The sequence below is a fragment of the Elephas maximus genome, chromosome 5, assembly GCF_024166365.1.
Source record: "Elephas maximus indicus isolate mEleMax1 chromosome 5, mEleMax1 primary haplotype, whole genome shotgun sequence".
Lineage (NCBI taxonomy): Eukaryota > Metazoa > Chordata > Mammalia > Proboscidea > Elephantidae > Elephas > Elephas maximus.
The window spans coordinates 73,271,090-73,293,491 of record NC_064823.1 but is presented as its reverse complement, the minus strand read 5'-3'; the positions used below and the strand labels follow the sequence as shown (position 1 = coordinate 73,293,491).

Genomic DNA, 22,402 nt, shown 5'->3' with positions numbered 1-22,402 from the left:
CTCGTTCTTTACCAGAAGTGGTTTAAGAATCGCTGCCTTAAAGACCAAGGAACAGTAAATCACAGATACAAAGACACAAAATTTAGCGATGCGGGCACTCGGTGAGTTGCACAAGCGGCACACTCCTTTGGAGTTCATCAGCCAATCCGAAGTCGAGGAGGACGGCGTCGCCCGGGTCTGTGGGCGAGGCCTGGGCGGGTCCCTACCGTGAGGCTTGGAGTTTCGCTTTACTCAACTCTGAGGGCTAAGCTAGCGCAGGCTGCCGCACACATTCACTTCCGGCGCTCTGGCCGACTCGCGCGCTACTCTGTGGCCTCTCGGGTTCCCTCTAGCTGCATTCTGGAGGACCGCGCTCGGTTTCTTTTTGGCGGCGGGAGGCCCCGCAGCCGCGGCTGAGCTGGAGGAAAGATGGCGGCAGCGGTGCGGCAGGATTTGGCCCAGCTCATGAATTCGAGTGGCTCTCATAAAGATCTGGCGGGCAAGTGAGTGTTTCCCAGGGGCACGGGAGTAGAGGTGGCAAGGGAAGCCACACGACTTGTTGTCCTTGTACTGACGGCGGCTCTTGAGTGTCAGGCTAGGAGCCGGCCTGAAGACCGAGGGGGCGGGCCTGAGGTCGGTTAGAGAGGCAAATGTTGGGAGCAGCAGAAAGCTGGAGGGGACCTTGTGCAGGAGCCCTCGGGGCCGTAGTCCTGGGGTGATTGTCAATTTATTCAGTCCTTGATAGCACCGTTACAGGCCTCTTGGAATCCTGGAAGCCTGGTCTGCAGAACGGTTACTTCCAAGGCCTTCTCAGCCTCTTCTTTTCGCTGGCCGGCCTCTCACACCGAATTCTGGCTTCTCTTTGGAACTCCCCCCACCCCCCCTTTTTTTTAAATTGAGGAAAATTCGTATTTTGGAGCCTTGCTTAAGAATTTCTCGGGGAAATAGCTTCTTCGGGTTGACTGAGGCTGAGGAGGTATGGCCGCTATCATGTCGCCCAAAATCACTCGGAACATCTGTGAGTTCTTGTATTTTTGGTGCTCTCTCTGCCACCAGCTCTGAAGAAGAGGGAATATATTTCTGTCACATAGGCGGAGTGCCCTCATAACGTGGGTCTGGATGTCTAGTGTAGTGATATTTGCAGGAATCTGGATTGTTAGAATTCTGTCGGAATTTGTGTAGAAGGCTTTGGTCCACTCCAAGTTAGAATATAAAAATTGTGACAGGTGTTTGCCCCTCACTGCCCTACAGTCAGTTGTTAAACAGTATACATATATCTACTCATTCCCTGTTTCCCTTGTGGATTTCACAGTACTGCTCTTCTGTAATAAACACGCATTCTGTAAGAAGTATGCCTCTCAAGTTGACCCTAAAATTTACATTCTGACAACTGAGATCACTTCGATTTATATTAATGATATACACCTGCCCTAACCTGGATATTGAGATCTTTTTTATGTACCTAGTCTGTGCTGCCTTTCCTCTGGTGGTAAATACCTGCTTTTATCAGTAGAAACTTAGCTGTGTATCTTGGGCTTAACTACTTTGTGCCCCTATTTTCCCATCAGGGAAATGGAGATAATTATAGGACTTATTCATAGGATTGTTGGAGGATAAAGTGAGTGTGTGTGTATCACTTAAAATCAGTACCTGACAGAAAGCGCCATAAGATTAGTACTATTATTAATTAAGCAATCAGTACATACATACTGACTTACTCTGTAGGTTGGAAATATGTTGAATATTGTCTTCATGGCTCAATCCTTTTCGAACGTAATTTTTATAGATTCAGATAAAAGTAAAACTAGCTTATATTTTTCTCCATGCTTGCTTGGTTTTTATTTTGTTGAAGAAAAATATGTGCACTAGTTATCAAAAGAGATACTGCTTTTCAAAAATTTGCAGATTTCTTGAATTAAGCATTTACTTCCAAAGCTTTGAAATGGAGGTAACAACAGTACTGATCTCATTAGGGTACTTCAGTTATTTATTGCTTTGTAGCAAGCCAAAATGTACTAGTATAAGGCAACTATTTAATATTTCTCAGGATTCTGTGGGCTGAATAAGTGTTCTGGTCTCTGCTGGACTCATATAGATGCAGTCAGTTGGCAGCTCAGCTGGGGCTTGGAGGGTCTAAAATGGACTGATATCTGGCTGTTGACTGGGTCATTGTGTGTGTGTCTCTCTCTTTTCTTCTTCTCCTCTTTACATGTTCTGTCCTTTAGTGATTTAACTGAGACTTTCTTACACGGCCAAGGTAGCATTCCTAGAGGATGAGTGGAAGCTGCAAGATCTTAAGGCTAGCCTTGGAAGTTTTACATCAGTTCTCCAGTAGTGGTCAAAGTAAGTCACAAGACCAGCCTAGATTCAAGAGGAGGAGAAATGGAGTCTGCCTCTTCTGGTAGGAGCAGCAGGGTTACTTTGCAAAAGAGCATGAACAGAAGGAGACGTTTTGAAGGCCATTACTGTAACAATTTACCATGTGGGGTTATTGTGCAGATTAAATAAAATAATGCATATAGAGCTTTTAGCCCTTTCGTTGTTGTTATTTGCTGCCAGTCACATAAGTGCTTGGTAACTGGTAGTGCACTGCTAGCTAGCAACTCCTTCAGAGTTTCTTTATTTTCAGCAGGTACATATTCTGTCCACCTTCCAGCAGGAATGAAATGTCTTCCTATTTGAGCAAGAATGTGTCAAGATCTTTATCTTTGTAACAGAACAGTTTTGTGGGATACATGCTTTATGAGAGAAACACTTTTGAAATAGAACAGTTGTTTTAGGGTTTATGCTAGGAGCTAGACAGCAAAGGATTCTGTATTAGTGAATAATAGAGTAAGTTGGTTTTCTACTTCTCTGCTGGGTTCAATAATTCATTGCAGTGGCTATATAGAACTCACAGACCATACTTACAATTAATGGGGCTTGTTAGGGAAGTGACATGTTACAGTTCAGGATCAGGATAAACTTAGAGGTAACAGGAGCATTGCTCCAGCCGGGCCCTGTTTGGCTTCTTTTTGGCTGTGCCTGCAGGCAGGCCTCTGGCCATCTCCAGTGTTACGCTGTCTGTCTCCTGGGGCTAGGAGGTTCTCAGTGCAGGGACCCAGTTCCAAAGGACATGCTCTGCTCCTAGCTCTTCATCTTGATGGTAGTGAGGTCCCCCTCAACCTCTGGGATTGGTTCTTTTTAAGCCTAGAGGGATGACAAAACTGACCAATCCCCTTGGTGAGTGGCAGGCACCTTATTTGCATATGAAGCCAATCCCAGCAAGAGTTTTACATACCTTATTTGCATAGCTCCACCCAGTCATTTTGGGGGAGTTATAAGACCATGGCCAGAAAGGCCGTACAAAAAGAGAAACTCATTGCCCTGCAGAAAGAATTTGAGTATTTTTAAAAGGGAGTTATATTAGGTTGAACCATATGAATATTAGGATTTTTTCCATAGTTCAACCTAATAGAATATAGAAAACTTATTTACCTAAGGTAATACACTAATGTTGTTTAGAAAAGTAGAATTCATAGATAAGATTAAGTATGGTTTCCAAAAACCAAACCCAGTGCTGTTGAATCAATTCTGACTCATAGTGACCCTATAGGACAGAATAGAACTGCCACCCAGAGTTTTCCAAGGAGTGCATGGCAGATTTGAACTGCCGACCCTTTGGTTAGCAGCCGTAGCACTTAACCACTACGCCACCAGGGTTTCCTAAGTATGGTTTATTCACCCTTTTTTTCCCCCTAAATTTTATTGTGGTCAAATATACATAACATAAAATTTGCAATTTTAAACATTTTTAAGTGTACAATTCAGTGGCATTAATTAAATTCACAATGTTTTCATTTATTTACCTTTTGATGATTATCTTATTATTTTTTTAAACCATAGTTTTCTAGAATTAACTTTCATGACTTTTTTTTTTGTTTTAATGGTAGGGAATTTTGTCATTGCTGCAGCCTCAGATTCAGATTCACTTCTCTCTTGGTAGGCTGCTTTAGTTGGTAGAAAGCAAATTGCCTACTATTGCTTAAAGAGGCACACTTCATTTATAGCTTATGGTAGCCACTAGGGAACCCTGGTGGCACAGTGATTTAAGAGCCCGGCTGCTAACCAAAAGGTCAGCAGCTCGAATCTACCAGCTGCTCCTTAGAAACCCTATGGAGTGGTTCTGCTCTGTCCTAAGGGGTCACTGTGAGTTGGAATCTACTCGATGGCAGTGGGTTTGGTTTGGTAGCTACTAGGAAATGATCTCTGATCCTCTTACTTACTTTGAACCGTGCAAGCAGAGTCTCTGCAGAGCACAGGCTGGCCATCAAGTGAACCCTGTGGAAAACCCCACTCTTCAGGCTTAATTTAATTTTCCTGCTTCCCTATTCTCCCAGATTGCTAAGGACAAGTAACCAAGATTAATTATTAGCCCTACGCAAGTGCTTTACCTGAAGAGGAATGGGATAGTAGAAAACCAGAATTCTTTACATAGCAGTCCTCTTATGTAGGAAGCTCTAGCCACTTTAGAAGGAGAGATCTGTTATCTTTATTAATTTTTAATAAATTGGAGTCAGCGAGGAATGGGACTGGTGGTGGAGCTAGTGTTTGGAAACCAATATATTTCCACTGGGGAGAAGATGGTAGCTGGAAATTAGCTCCAGTGTGTGTCTTTTTTTCACTCTTTGCCATACTTCTGGAAGTATCTGTAAGACATAGAGAAGCTAGAGGCATGTAATATTCTCCGGCCACTTTTCCTTTTCCACTTGGAATATTCTTACCTAAGGAGAATTGCTGGGTGAAAAAAGGCTGTAAAGTTTTTAAAGGCTTGTGCAGTGCAATGAATTGCTTAATATGGCCCTTTTAGCCATAGTATTTGTAACTCCCACCAAGTGACTGGGTGGGACTATGCAATTGAGGTGTTCGTGGCCCACCACTGGGATTGGATAGCTATCTAATAATGTAAATAAGGTGCATGGCACCCTTGTGGGGGTGGGTCCATGCCAACGAGGTATTTGGAACCCTATCAAGGGGATTGGCCAGTTTTGCCATCCTGCTAGGCTTAAAATGAGCCATTCCAGAAGTGGGAAGAGAGGATCTCAACACCACCAAGAAGGAAGAGCCAGGGGTGGAGTATGTCCTTTGAACCCAGAACCTTATGTTGATAACCTCCTAGATCCAGAAGGCAGAGAGAAGAGCTGTAACACAGAAGACAGCAAGAGATGGCATCATGAGATGGCAGGAATCAGGAGATCAGCACCAGACAGCTGTGGTGGGGCTTCCTGGCACACAGAGTGTGAAAATCGAGTGCCTTCAGGTTTGCGGCTTAGTGGTAGAGTGGGATGCCTTGGGGCACTTATTGGCAGAGCCAAAAGACTGTTGTAACACTTGCTTGAGCAGGACAGAGGCCGGGCCGAGGGGCCAGAAAGAGGTGTGCCTGAGGGCACGGCTGAGAACATGCTGTCCTGATTGAAGAAGTGTATCCTGAGCATTCTTGAACCTGAATTATAACCTGTTCCTGCCCCAGTAAACTCCATAATCGTGAGTGTGGTATGTGAGTCTTGTGTGGCCATTGTAGCAAATTATTGAACACGGTAAAGAATTAGAGAGTGCCATCGGAGGGATGGTTGGTGTCAGAATTGGTAAAAAAGATTGGAGATTGGAGGCATGCCTGATCTCTACCACTTAAGAATCATCTTTGGGCTATTGCTGGTGATTCTCTCCTTCCTTGTGAAGTTAGAGGAAGTCAGATGCACCCACCACACCACTTTTGTAGCTTGGTATGTATTGCCGTATTGCATGTCTTGTGTCATCACACTGTAGCCAGTATCAAGTCTTATTTAAAAAGGAAGAAAAAAAGCTTTGTCATTATGGAAGGCAATGAATAAATAAACAAGGATATCTTATTCCTAAATAAATAATTTTTAAAACTAAATTACTCCTTCCTGTGGTATAGGAGTAGAGTTCCTTGAGAAAAGAACTTTGTTTAAACAATAAACATTGAAGTATGAAAATAAACTGTTTTCTGTAGTTACTATAGGAAATCAAATATATTGTGCTATTAGCAAACTGGTAGGAAATTCCACTAGCTTTTAAAAAGTAGAGGTAACTGAAAATAGGTAATGTACTTTGGTGAAGCATTAAGAAATAAAATACTAAGACGGTTGATTATTTGCGTATTTATTAAAATTCTTAAGGTTTACATTTAGATCTGACCGGTTAAGATAATATAGATATAAGAAAACATAGGTAGGTCAGGATGATGTCATATAATGTATGTGTAGAAGTTTCTGGTAATTTCTTGTAGTTATCATCGGCTGAATCATTGCTCCTGAATAGAATCTTAAAATACTTGAAAGAGCCTTTCGAAGCCTGCCTTAAAACATCAGGAGAGGAGAAGAGCCTTGAGAGGGAGGATTTGTGTAGATAGCTGTAGTGATAGCCTGTCTATTTACCTGGTGAAAACCTACTTGGTTCTTCAGAACTTCAGTTCAGATATTTGTTTTTCCAGAAAGCCTTCTCTGAATAACCTCCAGTACACACCCACCAACACAAGACCTGATTAGTTTGTACTTCTCATGCCAATGACGGCCTGTATTTACCTCTGTCATAGCACTTAATTGTTAACTTGTCACCTCCAACTAGAATGTGATCTCTCTGAGGACAGGTACTGACTAGGTCATGGATAATAGGTCTTTGATGAGTTAATCTTATGAAAATATAACCTTTTTTTTCCTTTATCTTTCAGTTCTAGGGTATGGAGGGTACCAAGAGGAGGGAGGCCCTTAGAGTCTTGACAAGACTCTGTTATCCTGGAGAAAAGAGAGTGATAGATTCCTCTTAGCTGCCTTTGAATATCAGAAAAGCTGTTTTGCAGAAAAGGAAATAGACTCTTCTCTGTTCCACACAGAAAGATTTTGGATTGTTGTTGTTGTTGATAGGTGCCATCAGGTTGGTTCCAACTTATAGCAACCCTGTGTACAACAGAACGAAACACTGCCCACTCCTGTGCCATCCTCACAATTGGTGGAACGTTTGAGCTCATTGTTGCAGCCACTGTGTCAATCCATCCCATTGAGGGTCTTCCTCTTTTTTGATGACCCTCTACTTTAGCAAGCATGATGTCCTCTAGGGACTAGTCCCTCCTGATAATGTGTCCAAAGTACATGAGACAAGGTGTCACCACTTGTGTTTCTAAAGAGCATTTTGGCTGTACTTCTTTCAAGACAGATTTGTTCATTCTTCTGGCAGTCCATGGTGTATTTAATATTCTTCACCAACACCATAATCCAAAAGCATCAATTCGTCTTCAGCCTTCCTTATTCATTGTCCCGCTTTCGCATGTATATGAGGCAGTTGAAAATACCATGGCTTGGGTCAGGTGCACCTTAGTCCTCAAAGTGACATCTTTGCTTTTTAACACTTTAAACAGGTCTTTTGCAGCAGATTTGCTCAGTGCAGTGCATCGCTTGATTTCTTGAGTGCTGCTTCCATGGATGTTGATTGTGGGTGCAAGTAAAATGAAATCCTTGACAACTTCAATATTTTCTCTTTGTATCCTGATGTTGCTTATTGGTCCAGTTGTGAGGATTTTTGTTTTCTTTGTTTTGAGGTGTAAGCCATACTAAAGGCTGTAATCTTTGGCCTTCATCAGTAAGTGCTTCAAGTTCTCTTTGCTTTTAGCAAACAAGGTTGTGACATCTGTATATTACAGCTTGTCTTCCTCCAACCCTGATGCCATGTTTTTCTTCATATAGTTCAGCTTCTCAGATAATTTGCTCAGCTTACAGATTGAATAAGTATGGTGAAAGGATACAAACCTGATGCACACCTTTCCTGATTTTAAAACACGCAGTATCCCCTTGTTCTGTTTGAACGACTACTTCTTGGTCTATGTACAGTTTCCTCATGAACACAATTAGCTGTTCGGGAATTCTCATTCTTTGCAGTGTTATCCATAACTTGTTAGGAACCACACAGTTGAATACCTTTGCATAGTCAATAAAACATAGGTAAACATCTTATATTCTCTGGGTTAGACATTCTCATAATAGAGTGGAATGTTGTTAGGTGTTGGTGAATTGGTTCCCACTCACAGGAACCCCATGTGACAAAATAGAACTGCTCCATAGGGTTTTCTTGCCTGTAATGTTTATGGAAGCAGATCACCAGGTCTTTCTCCTGCATAGCTGCTGGTTAAGCTATAGCAGTTAAACCGCTGCTACACCATAGATCCTTAATAGAGTGAAAATAGAGCTGTCCAAAAACTGAATGGGCTGTTGATTAGGTATGGAGCTCCATCTCTTTGCTCATTAGTCAAGTAGATGGTTACCAGTTAGAGATGTTATAACAGGGATTCCTCTCTTTAATAGGAGGCTAGACCATATAACCTCAAAAAGCCATTGTAACTGAAATTCTCTGATTCTCTGTTAACCCTGCAAGCAACAGTTTTAGTGGTTTCCGTCTCTCGAGTACAGGTAGATAGCATAATGTAACATAAATTACATTTAAAAATCCTAAGCAGGTAGATAATATTATTTCCACTGCATATGAGAAAACTGAAGTGCAGAAGTGAAATACCTTGCCCTTAGGTCACCCAACTAGTGGCAAGCCAAAATACAGCATGTGTGTGCTTGAATTAGAGCCTTAAACTCTAAACAAATATACCTTTTTGGCCTTAGATTATTTTCTCCAAACTGAACTACATTTCAGATAGTAATTTTTTTGCCTAGAATGTCTGTCTTCCCCCATTCTTTCCTACTTTCCCCAAATTGACATATTTACCATGCTTAAAGGTCAACTTCATTTGGAAATTATTTCTCTCCTACACATTATAGTAGCATTTACCTGCTTTTAAGATTTTCACTGTCTTTAATTTTCTGCAGCTTCATTAAGATGTATCTTTTTTTTTTTTAACTTATCTGTATCAGTTAGTTTTTTTGCTGTGAAACAAACCACCCCAAAACATGTTGTTAGGTGCTTTTGAGTTGATTCTGACTCATAGTAACTTCATATGACAGAGTAGAATTGCCCCATGAGGTTTTCTTGGCTATAATCTTTACAGCCTGTGAAGCCACTGGGTGGGTTTGAGCTGCCAACTTTTCGGTTAGCAGCTGAGTGCTTAACTGTTGTGCCACCAGGGCTCCTTTAAAACAACATTTATTTACCTCAAAATTATGTTGGTTGGCAGTTTGGTCTGGGATCAGCAGGATGGTTTTTCTCTACTACACATGGTTTTGGCTTCGTGTGGGCTCCCATATGTGTCCATAGTCAGCTCTGATTCTGTGGGTTGGTTGGTTGTGGGCTGGGGCTGTGAAAATGACTGGCCTACATAGCCCATTATCCAGCAGGTTAGCCTGGGCTTGTTCATGTGGCAGCAGCAGGGTTCCAAGAGACAGAGAAGAAGCATACAAGTGCTGTTGAGGTCTAGGCTTAGGACTGGTACTTCACTTTCACTGCTTCCTGTTGGTCAAATCAAGCCCAGATTCAGGGCGTAGGGAAATAAACTATTTTTTTTTTTTGTACTTTAGATGGTTTACAGAACAAATTAGTTTCTCATTAAACAATGCACATACTGTTTTGTGAAATTGGTTGCCGGCCTTGCGATATGTCAGCACTCTCCGCTTCATGATCTTGAGTTCCCCGTTACCATCTTTCCTGTCCCCTCCCGCCTTCTTGTCCTTGCCCCTGGGCTCATTTTGTTTTATGGGCCTGTCTAATCTTTGGCTGAAGGGTGAACCTCAGGAGTGACTTCAGTACTGAGTTAAAGGTTGTCTGGGGACCATACTCCCAAGTTTTCTCTAGTCTTTGTCAGGCCAGTAAATCTGGTATTTTTTTTTTTTTGTGAGTTAAAATTTTGTCCTACATTTTTCTCCTGCTTTGTCTGGGACCCTCGATTGTGATCACTGTCATAGTAGTCAGTGGTAGTAGCCGGCTACCATCTAGTTGTGCTGGACTCAGTCTGGTGGAGGCTGTGGTAGTTGTGGTCCGTTAGTCCTTTGGACTAATCTTTCCCTTGTGTCTTGGTTTTCTTCATTCTCCCTTACTCCAGACAGGGTGGGACCGGCAAAGTATTTTAGATGGCCGCGCAAGCTTTTAAGACCCCAGACGCTACTCACCGAAGTATAAATTCTACTTCTTGATTTGAGGAGCTACAAAGTCACATTGCAAAGGGATGTAGATATAGGGAATGAAAAAATGGTTCATTTTTTGTAAATAGCCTACCACATTTTCCTAGTTGAGCTTCACTGGAATGCTTGAATCAATGGATTGGATTCCTTCATCTGTGCTGAGAAGTTATCTTCAGACGTTACCTCTGTCTCATTCTATTTTCTATTCTACAACTCCAGTTTTAGGCCCTGTTACTGTCTCCTCTGTGTCTCTTACCTCTTTCCTGAACTTTCTATTTCAATGCTTTATTCTCTATAGGTTTTTTGGACCTATTTTCTAGTTTACATTTTTTTTTAATTTTAATTTTGGTGACAGTATATATAACAAAACATATGCCCTTTCAACAGTTTTTACATACATAGTTCATTGACAGTGGTTATATACTTCATATTGTGTCATTATTTTTCTGTCCATATTATTTTTAGTACCCTTAACTTAGACTCTCTGTCCCTTAAGTTTCCATCTGTGTTTTAGAGTTACCATTGTCCGTTTAATCTCAGATATTTTTTTGAAAGAGTGCAGTGCTCAAGGTGACCATTCCTTATTAAATGAGGTAAATTGTCGTTTAGTTTAAAGATGACATTATGCGTTAGTTTCTGTTCAAGACTCAGAAGTTGTTTCCAGGCAGTACATTCATGGGTTCCTCCAGTTTCAGTGTATCCAGTAAGTCTGGTTTCCAAATAGAATTTGAAGTTCTGTTACACATTTTTTCCTTCTTGATCAAAATCCAGCTGTTGGGTCCTTGAGCAAAACATTCAGTAATGTTTTCCACTTCTTCTGGTCTCATGACAAAGGAGGTTGTAATTCTTGAAGGCAATTATACCTGCAGTCTATTTGCTTCTTAGAGGCTGTGGTCTATTGAATAGAGACCAATTGTTGTATGTTGGGTGGCTGCTCACAAGCTTTTAAGACCCTCTTCCCCAGGCACTACTCACTGAACTAGGAGGTAGAGCAGATAGTTCATCATTTCTGTAACTGTGTCTAATCTGCCGTTGGAGCTGTGGTGGTGCAGTGGTTAAGAGCTTAGCTGCTGTCTTATTTATCCAGTGCTGCTATAGCAGAAATACCACAAATGGATGGCTTTAACAAAGAGAAATTTATTCTCTCACAGTCTAGGAGGCTAGAAGTCTGATTTCAGGGTACCAGCTACAGGGAAAGCCTTTCTGTTTCTATCGGCTCTGGGGGAAGTCCTTGTCATCAATCTTCCCTGGTCGAGGAGCTTCTCAGTGCAGGGTCCCTGGGTCCAAAGGATGTGCTATTCTCCTAGCTCTTGTTTCTTGATTGTATGAGGTCCCCATGTCACTCTGCTTGCATCTCTCTTTTATATTTCAAAAGAGATTGGGTCAAGACACAATCCAGTCTTGTAGATTGAGTCCTGCCTCATTAGCATAACTGTCTCTAATCCCACCTCATCAACATCCTAGAGATAGGTTTTATAACACATAGGAAAATCACCAGATGACGAAATGGTGGACAATCACACAATACTGGGAGTCATGGCCTAGCCAAATTGATGCACATTTTTGGCGGACACAATTCAATCCATGACAGCTGCTAACCAAAAGGCTGGCAGTTTGAATCCACCAGCCACTTCTTGGAAACCCTATGTGGGCAGTTCTACTCTGTCCTATAGGGTCACCGTAAGTCGGAATCAGCTCGACAGCGATGGGTTAATCTGCTTTTAAAAACTCTACTGAGTTTTTAAGTTTGGTTTTATTAATTTTTAGTTTTATAATTTTTTTTCCCCCAAAATGCTACTTTTCAGTTCCTTGCTGAAACTTTAAAACTTGTCTTTATCGCCATGAATATGTAAATATAATTGTATTACAGTCTGTTTGTGATAACTCCAGTATCTGGAGTCTCTCTGTTTTTGTCAGCTTTTGCTTTTGTTGATTCTAGCTCATACTGTCACATGCCTTCTAATCTTTGTTGAGAAAATTATTTGAAAATGTGTATTTAGGAACAATTGGATACTCAGAATGTTATCTTTCAGAGAAGATTTTTATTTCCATCTGCCAGGCACTTGAGGGTGCTAGCAGCCTAGGGTTATGGCTTCAGAACTTTTAAATTTACGTAGACGATCCTTGGATTGTAACCCTACTTCCAAAGTGCTAGTGTTTCCTCCCTGGCAAGCAAGAAACTTGGATCCTCATTCTAATAGCTTTCAGTTGGCCAGAAATTGCAGCTTGCCTCTCAGTGTTTCCGGCCAATTGGCAGAGTGCCCCAGGGCAGAGCCTACTCCCTCCTCCCCACCAGAAGTGCCAGTCTACCTCCCAGCTGTCTTTCCAAGTCAGCAAATGCCCTCAGACACAGCTGTGATTTAAAACCTTCGTGCTTTTATTCTCTTTTTCTTGTTAGGATGTTATGCTATTGAAATTTTTATTTTTGTTACATTTCTTTCAGCTCTTTATGTTGTTTTTGGAGGGACAGTTGGTCCAATCATCTAGTTCACCATTACTGTAAGTGGACTAACACCATTCATTCTGATCCTAAATAGTGACTGTGGTATGTCTTCTAAAGTATGTTGTACTTACCTCCATATTCCCTTCAGGTGCTGATATTAGGAATCAACATACTAAACTTTGGTTCTTATATAGCTGATGGTCCTTTTCGGAGTAGACATGTTCTATAAAGTCACTGTGAACAATGAATTAATGAATACTGAGCCGATAGCACAGGGTTTTTACAGGAGCCATTGTTTCGAGAGGAAATACAGGGTTAGGTTTCTGTGAGCCTCATAAAATTTTCATCAACCGATCAATATATAACCTTGTTTTACGTGTGTTTTGTTTAAAAACACCTTTTAAAATATGTATTGCTGATTCATTAAGGTCAGATTCATGGCCAGTAGCACCATAACTCATACCTGAACAAAGCTTATCTAATACACAATTTTCTCCGTAAAACACATCACAGCCTTACTGTGCTTAGAAACGCTAGATAGCACTTCAGCATTATGCTTCGGAGACATTTAAAGTGTTGAAATCACCAACAAAAGTCCCAAAAATGTGGCACTAAGTAGACTGAGAAAAAGACATTTGTTTATAGTATGAGCATTAAAACCAGAAGGCAGCATATCGCCTTGTTTGATCTCAGCTGGAAACATGGGTCTCAGATGACTCAGATTTTTGCTGCTCTGTCCATATCTGCCAATGACCACAAAAGCATCTCGAGTATCGATTTTGGGGTTAGAAATAAATTTTAACAAATAGGCATTCATTTGCAAGATGGAATCCACAAATAATGAGGCTCAAGTGTGTGTAGTAGGTGCTCAATAAACATTTGATGATAAAGCATGGGACAGATGCAAGGTGCCTTAATGTTAATTGATAAGAATTGAATTGTGTCCCCCCAAAACATGTATGGGGGTCCTGACCCTTGTACCTGTGGATGTAATCCTGTTTGGAAATTGGGCTTTTTGTTATGTTAATGAGCTCATAACAGTGTAGGGTGGATCCTAAACCTGATCACTTCTGAGTTTTAAAAAGACCAGCATAGACACAGAGGCACACACAGGGGAAGACAGACCCCATGTGAGAATGGTCTGTAAGCTGAGGAACACCAAGAAACCAAGGAACAAGCTACTGAGAAAGAAGGAATAGACACAGCTGAGACCCTCATTTGGACTTTTTAGCCTCCAGAACTGTGAGAAAATAACCTTCTGTTCTCGAAAGCCACCCACTTGTGGTATTTGTGTTATGGCAGCAGTAGGTAACTAAGACATTAATGATGTTTATCTTCCTCTAATGTAAGGAAAAAAATATTTGGTCCTTGTCATGTTCTCCACATAAATCACTGGTCCATCTTTTCCATTGAATGTTTATCAATTGCTCATTAAAAAGCTATTATTATCCGTGAACCCTTCTTTGACCAGTCTAACCCATTTTGGTCTAAGCCTTCTCTCAATTAATATATTATCTCTTCACTTTTGATATCTTCTGTGTTGTTTGGTTTTGCAATTTTTGTTCTTGACTTCTTGCAATTAATACTTGATATATTATTTAATTTTTTAAAAAAGCTTTCCCAGGTATACGGTCTTCAAAGGCCAAGGTCATTTTCAAATATTTTAGTATCATACACAGAACTTTATACAGCATTTTATAAAGCTTAACTGCTTAACATTTGGGGATGAATTTCTATGGCAATATTTATTAAATTACTATTTAAATTCCAGATTAAAATAAGCTTATTAGTCATACTGTTATTGTGAAAAAGTAAGTTCTTATTCTTAGATATTAGAATTTATACACTGGAGAAGGAATAAGGCAGCATCTAGTTCAAAACTACACTTTACTTTCTTCGTCTGTAAAGTTGAGTGTTTGAGGAGGCATTTCTAAGGCTCCTGCAAGGTATATAATTTGGTTAGTATAAAACTTTTATCATTTTTTAGGACTTTTTGTGTTCCCAGTACAGATTAGTTTATTTATACGTTATGCAATTGTTTGCTAAAACTTAGTTATCAACAAATTTATATGTGAGATACTGCATGTTTGAATATAATATTATTAGTTTGAAGTAATCTATGGGGATGTAAAGGTCCCTGGTGGTGCAAATGGTTTGTACTCAATGACCTGAAGGTTGGCAGTTTGAAGCCACCCAGCTATTCCACAGAAGAAAGGTCTGATGTTCTGCTTCCATGAAGATTACAGTCAAGGACATGATGGAACAGTTCTACTGTGTAACGCGTGGAGTCACCATGAGTTGGAATTGACTTGACAGCAAGGGGTTTATCCATAAGCCTTGATTTAATAAATATAGAAAATAAACTAATAATAAAAAAAAGAAATGATAATCCAGTGAGTGTATTAACTTTTCTGAAGGCACCTAGGGCAATAAAGAACATGTTTAGTTGCAGATTCAGGGAAAATGTTAATTTGTTTGTACGCATGTGTGTGTATGTGTAGAGAGAGGGAAATTCCGCATAAATATATTTCCAGATAACTGAATTTTATCCCTTTAAGAATCCCCAAATGTAGCAATTTTAAAAATATTTTTTAAAAAGCTTTAAAAATATTTCCTTGCTTTCTTAGAATTGTTTGCTCTTTGCTTTGAGTTTGTTATCTTCTCTGTTAGTATACCTGTTTTCTTAAAGTTAGTTTGAGTCACTGTGGTTTTGTGAAATCATGTAACCAAGGCTGTGAAAATTTTGTATGATTTGAGAATCAATAAGTGCTGAATGATAGCTTGAGGGTGTATCCTACAAAATGTAAGCCATAAAATTAAATGAGTTTGGGCCCTATTTGTGTATTTCTATTTCTTGAATATATTCTGGATGACTTTCTGAATAATTGTGATGTTATTAGGTTTGTAAAATGCATTTAAATAATGCTTTCAAAAAGTATTATGATTATGACAAACAGAAGGGATAAAGAATAGTATAGTAAACACTCATGTAGCTGCTGTTCAACTTAAGAAATAAAATGTTACTGATACTGTTGAATATTTGAGTGCTCATGATGTGCCAAGTACTGTTCTAGGCATTGTGTACATAGCAGTGAACAAAACAGACAAGAATTGCTGTCCTCATGGATTTACATTCTAGGGGAGAATTTGTCATTGTCTAATAATTGTTGTTCCTGTTTTAAGCATTCTTCTGTTCATTTTAGATGTTGATTTGAATCTTACGTGGGCATGGATATTAGGTAAAATAGGTTTCATTAGAATTGAATGCAAATAAAGAATTAATAGGCTCTGACGGCATGAAGGTTATTCCATCAGTGCGTTTGGCTTGGTGGTGTTTATTTAGTGTACACATTCAATTTCTAATGTTTAGCTTCACTGTCTAGTCCACATTATCTTATTGTTGGTGACCCTAGATTCATTAGATCCACAAGAGGGAAAGATTCTGGGTGACCTCAAATAATTTTCTTGTCTATAAAAATGGTGTGGTAGGGCGTCTGACCTCCTCTAACTCCTTGAAGGTAGAGAGTCACTTCAGCATCAGCCCAAGACGGATTCTTATGAGGTGAAAGTAAACATACCTTCACCCTCCAACCTTTTTACCAATTCTGACACCAGCCGTCCATCCAATGGCACTCTCTACTTCTCTGCTGTGTTTAATAATTTGTTGCAGTGACCACACAGAACTCACAGACAACACACATGATTATGGTGTTTATTGGAAACCCAGGTGGCATAGTGGTCAAGTGCTACGGCTGCTAACCAAAGAGTCGGCAGTTCAAATCCACCAGGCTCTGCTTGGAAATTGTGGGGCAGTTCTACTCTGTCTTATAGGGCCGCTATGAGTTGGAATCGACTCGACGGCAATGGGTTTATGGTGTTTATTAGGGAAGTAACAGGAACAGCTGTTCCTGTCAGGATCAGGAATGACTCAGGATAGTTCTTCAGTCAGGACAGATTTTGGCCATGCCTGCAGGCAGGCCTCTGCCTCAGCCCGTGGGCCCCTTCACCTGGCCTCTGCCCTGCTTGGGAAAGTGTTACAAAGCTCTTTAGCTCTGCCAGTAAGTGCCCAGAGGCACCCCACTCGCAGGGAAGTCTCCTGCCTGAAGGCATTCGGGTCTTTGATCCATGAATCAGCAAGCCTAGCTCCACAGACAAGTGCCTGGAGGTACCCCACTCTACCAGGAAGCCTCCTGCCCAAAGATTCTCAGCTATCTTGCTTCGTGGATCAGCATGCCCACACCCTGTTTTCCTGCCTTGCTTCCTGGACCTAGAAGCCCACCACGCTGTCTTGTGCTGTTCCCCAGGTTCTGCTGCTGCCGTTTCTCTGCTACTGCTTCTCACTGTCTCACACTGTTTCTGGTGTTACAGCTCTCTCTCTCTCTGTCTCCTGGGTCTAGGAGGTTCTCAGCGCAAGGACCCTGGGTCCAAAGGATATGCTTCACTCCTGAATCTTCGTTCTTGATGATAGTGAGGTCCCTCTTTTCCTGCCTCTGGGATGGCTCATTTTAAGCCCAGTGGGATGGCAAAACTGATCAATCCCCTTGTTAAGGTTCCATACACCTTATTTACATGACCTCACCTCCTCAAGTGTGCTGTGCAACTTATTTGCATTATTAGCAAGCTGTCCAATCCCCTTCATGTGTCGCGAGCACCTTATTTGCATAGTCCCTCCCCATCACTATATAGGGAGTTAACAAGACCATGCATAGCTTAAAGGGCCATATTAAGTAAATTACCTTACCGTAAGTATATTACAAAGAAAATCACAGACTAGAAGAATAGGCATGTTAGATTCAGTGACTTAGAGTTATAGATTTAGTATTTCTTGTGGGCTGGAAACAGAGAAAAAAAATCTGTGGTGTACTATAAAAAAACCACAAGCTAGAGCATGGTGAAAAATCAGGTTAAATAGAAATGAATAAACATACATGGACGTTAGCATTAGAAAATATAATGGCCCTCTGAACATTATTTTTATTTGGTATTATTTCAGATATCGTCAGATCCTGGAAAAAGCCATTCAGTTATCTGGGGTAGAACAACTTGAAGCTTTGAAAGCCTTTGTGGAAGCAAGTAAGTGAAATGGAAATTCCATGTTTGCTTTGTATTACTCAGCTAGGACTTTAAAGCTTGCTCAAGCCTTTTTTTTTTTTTTAATATCAAATTATCAGTGTTAAATAAACATTGAGATTTATTTATTTTAAAATAAAATATGTTTTAAGTTAGTTACATCTTTATTATTTTTTTCAGTGAATTATCTTTAGAGTTACTTTCCCAGTTAAAGTTTTGTATAGTTATTGATGGAGCCCTGGTTGCAGAGTGGTTAAAGCATTCAACTGCCAACCAAAAGATGAGTGGTTTGAAATGACCAGTGGCTCCGGGAGAGAAAGATGTGGCAGTCTGCTTTCGTACATATTTTACAGCCTTGAAAATCCTGTGGGGTCATTATGAGCTGGACTCAATTCGACAGCAGTGGGTTTTTTTTTTTTATAGTTATCGATGACAGGCAGTCTAACAGAGTAGTAAAAAGAATAGTCTCTCTGGTTTCATACCCTGGTTTGCTATTTTATTAGCTATGTGATCTTAGGGAAGTCATTTAACCTCTCTGTATCTCCTTTTCTCATCTACAAAATGTGGATAATGGTCCCTATCCTATAGGATTGTTAGGGGCTTACATGAGTTAATATATATAATAAAGTGGTTAGGATAGAACCTGGCATATAATAAGTGTTGTGTAAGCATTACCTATTTATTAATTTTAAGAACATTCTTTTTTAATTGGAGACTAGAAATTTCCAAAGGAGCCCTGGTGGCACAGTGGTGAAGTGCATGGCTGCTAACCTAAAGGTTGGCTATTTGAACCCACCCGCGGATCCATAGGAGAAAAGACCTGGCAATCTGCTCCTGTAAGGATTACAGCATAGTAAACCCTATGGGGCAGTTCTGCCCTGTCATATAGGGTCACTGTAAGTTGGAATCAACTAGACGGCACCCAAATACAACAACAGAAATTTCCATTCATCAGGACACAATCCCTCAACCCCAGCTTCAAACACAGCTATATTGAAAATTACTCAGTGTTCAGGCTGGATTTTATACTGAGTTAACAATATTAATGACATTTGTTGGTGCTTTATAGTTTATAGAGTACTTTCACACCCATTATCCATCATATTTACTCCTTTTTAATAATACTGTGATTAGACAATACAAGTATAGGTATTCCTGTGTAATATTTTGTAAAATGAGTCTTAGAGTATTGTTACTTTTTTTCAAGGACATTTAGCTAGTCAGGTGCAGATCCCAGACTGGAAGCTAGGTTTCCTGATTTATAGTTCTCATGTACTTGTGTTTCCCTAAGAAATACTAGTTTGTATAGTAATTTCTTTCCAACAGTTATAACTGCCTGTTGGCACTTGTAGTGAAAATGTTTTCTCAAGCACATTCAGTATTATCCAGTAATGAATTCCAATTAATATCAACTGATTAGTTACTAGAAGTGTAAGTTATTACTTCAAAAAATTCATGGCTTGCAGTGTGAGAAGAACTGCTGATGCTCTCAGAAAAACTGTTAGGAACATTGCAGTGTAGTAGTAAAAAATGCTTTTTATAAACTTTGAACTTTATATAAGCTTTGAATCCAACGAATCACCAAGAAAAGCAGTCCACTGCTAAATCATTAAATCAACCAGATAGTAAGTAAATAGTAAAATATAGTAAGTGCTGATCTAAGACTTAAATAATTTATCTAAGCAGTGGTTCACAGCATGATGCATTTTTAAAATTGTAATGATAGTGAAGATAATGACATTTGTTGAGTGCTGTGTGCCATATACTCTCTAAAGTGCTTTATGTGTACTGCATTTAAGCATCACAGCAACCTTATGTGATATCTACATTTTACAGATGAGGAAGCAAACACAGAGAAGTTGTTTCTTGTCTGAGGCCATAGAATTGAAGTGGTGGAAGAGTGTGTCTCTAGAGCTTGCATCCTTCATTGCTATACAATGATAGCAATTGTGTAAATATATAATAGTATTATATAATGACATAAAATGTATCTATACAGTGTCATAAAATAATGTCAATACATCTAGTGCAGAATTGAGTTCTTATTTGTTATTTTTGTTGGGTAAGTATAAGTGGCAGTAACTATCACTACTTTATTTAAATTTTGTGAAAAGTGCTTTACTGTGTACTTAACTCTTTTTTGGAGTTAGGAAAGAAGAAATACAGAAATTAAAATACGATGTTTTGGTACCTCTACTCTGTAGAAAAATAAAGATGAGAAAGGAAGAGTGTAAAATTCTCAACTGTTTAAACAGAACTTTTTTTCAACCATTTCTATTTCTTAGAAAGGTTATGATATTTTTACTGTTTTAGTGTAGTCATTATGTAATCAAATAATTCAGCCTAAGGAAAAATTGGTTCTGTAGTATAAAGTCAGGTGTATGGGTATCCTTGAATAATTTATTAAAACAAGGATGTATTAATATAGATTGTGTTTAATATTAATTTTAGGTAAAGATTGACTACTTAACGAAAATTTATAAAATTACTCATATTTTCTGGAGCCCTGCTGGCACAGTCATTAGGAGCTTGGCTGCTCGCCAAAAGATTGGTAGTTTGAATCCACTGGCCGCTTCTTGGAAACCCTGTGGGACAGTTTTACTCGTTCTTATAGGGTCACTATGAGTCAGATTCCACTTGATAGCAACAGGTTTGTTTTTGGTTTACTCATATTTTCTTGTCTCCTTTTTTTTTTTGACCAAGTGGTAAATGAGAATGTCAGCCTCGTGATCTCTCGACAGTTGCTGACTGACTTCTGCACACATCTCCCTAACCTGCCGGACAGCACAGCCAAAGAAATCTATCATTTCACCTTGGAAAAGATCCAGCCTAGAGTAATTTCATTTGAGGAGCAGGTAAAGAGAAGGGAACAGTCCCAGTGTAATAAAACCTAGAGCAGTGGTATTTGAACTTGAGATAGCAGCAGTTATTTTTAGAGGTGTTATTAAATTCTTGAAGCCCTGGTGGTGCAATGGTTAAAGCACTTTGCTGTTAACCAGAAGGTCGGCGGCTCAAACTCACCAGCTGCTGCATAGGAGAAAGATGTGGCAATCTGCTTCTGTAGAGGTTATTGCCTTGGAAACGATTTGGGGCAGTTCTACTCTGTCCTGTAAGTTCACTCTGAGTTAGAATTGACACAGTAGCACTGGGTTTTTTAAATCCTTTAAGGAAAATATCATTCAGTTTTATTTTGACAAAATTGTGTACCAAATAACATTTTACAGTGTAAAAAAAATAAGTATTAGGATGTTGCAGCCCCAACTGACAGTTCCTCATATATTGCAATATGAACTTACAAACCAAATATACTTGATACAATTTTGAAAAACCAGAAAGACTGTTAATCAGGCTAAAACATAGAAAAACTCCAGTATTTTGTATATAATGATATAAAAGCAAAATTTAATGTTTAAACTAAAATATGCCATAATCCACATTATACTATTGTTATTTCAGTTCACTCTTTCGGTATTCTGTGAATGTAAAAATTCATTAAAAAAATGTGGGTGGTCTGGATAAGCCAGGTTAATATTTTGAATGAGAGCATTGTCACAAGAGTTATACTTACTTAGTTACTAATGTCAGTTGAAATAATTAAACATTTATACATATTATTCCAGGTTGCTTCAATAAGACAGCATCTTGCATCCATATATGAGAAAGAAGAAGATTGGAGAAATGCAGCCCAAGTGTTGGTGGGAATTCCTTTGGAAACAGGACAAAAGTATAGTAAATAGTAGATATTGGATGGATAAATAGAATTGTTTTTCTACATTTTTCTTACATTCTAGTGGGGAAAACAGCTAATGAACAGTGAATTTAATAAATAAAATTTGTAATATGTTAAAAGGCTATAAGTGCTATGGAGAAAAGAAAAGTGAGTAATGGAGCAAAGTGAGAGGCAGGTTGTATCATTAAACAGAGTGGTTGGGGTGCTCCTCATTGTTCTAGTGTTACCTTATAGACTTGAAGGAGGTAAGAAAGTATCTGTGCAGCTATTTGAAGGAAGAGTATCAGAGATAGAGGGTATGGCTAATGCAAGGGCCCTAAGGCAGGAGCATGCCCGATATGTTTGAAAAAGAATAAGGAGGTCAGTGTGTGTGGAATGGAATGAGCAAAGAGGAGAGAGGTAGGGGGTGTGATAGAGGAGCAGTGGGGACCAGATCATGTAGGTTATTATAAGCCATTGTAAGGACTTTGGCTTTTCTCCAGGTAAAATGAGGGAAAGCCATTGGAGAACTTTTGAACAGAAGAGTGACATGAACTAACTTATATTTTAAAGAATCACTTTGACTACTGGGTTGAGAATAAACTTTAGGTAAGCAGTGATAGAAGTAGTAACATTAGCCATGAGATTTATGCACTGCTGTAGATGAAAGCATATATAGGGTCGCTATGAGTCTGAATTGACTCGACGGCAATGGGTAGATGAAAGTGGCAACAGTGGAGGTTGTAAGAGGCGTTGGATCCTGAGTATGTTTTGAAGGTAGATTCCTGATGATTGGATGTGGAATGTGAAAAAAAGAGCTGAGTGAGATAAGCCCTGATTTTTGGCCTGTGCCACTGGAAAGATGGAGTTGCCACCTGAGTGGGGAAGAGCAGTATTTTGGGGAAGAATTAAGAGTGCAGTTTTGGGCATGTGTTAACCAAATGGAGCTATCCAGTAAGGAGTAAGGAGTTGGAGTTGAATACATTAGTCTGGAGTTGGGGAAAGAGGACTGAGCTGGAGATACACATTTGGGAGTCACTACATAAAGATGAAATTTAAAGCCATTAGATTGGACGAGATGTCTGAGAG

General features: G+C 39.6%; 1 protein-coding gene across 2 annotated transcripts in view; it reads left to right on the top strand.

Annotated features, from left to right (window-relative positions):
* Positions 1-274: 274 nt before the first annotated feature.
* The window catches only part of COPS4 (COP9 signalosome subunit 4), a 48,914-nt gene continuing 26,786 nt past the window's right edge, over positions 275-22,402 (top strand). The window contains exons 1-4 of one of the 2 annotated variants that reach the window (XM_049885879.1): positions 275-482; positions 17,528-17,607; positions 20,308-20,459; positions 21,225-21,328. In XM_049885879.1, the coding sequence (XP_049741836.1) occupies positions 409-482; positions 17,528-17,607; positions 20,308-20,459; positions 21,225-21,328 (410 nt within the window). In that variant the 5' untranslated portion in view covers positions 275-408. The remainder of the gene's footprint in view (positions 483-17,527; positions 17,608-20,307; positions 20,460-21,224; positions 21,329-22,402) is intronic. The other variant, XM_049885878.1, reaches the window with a different exon arrangement.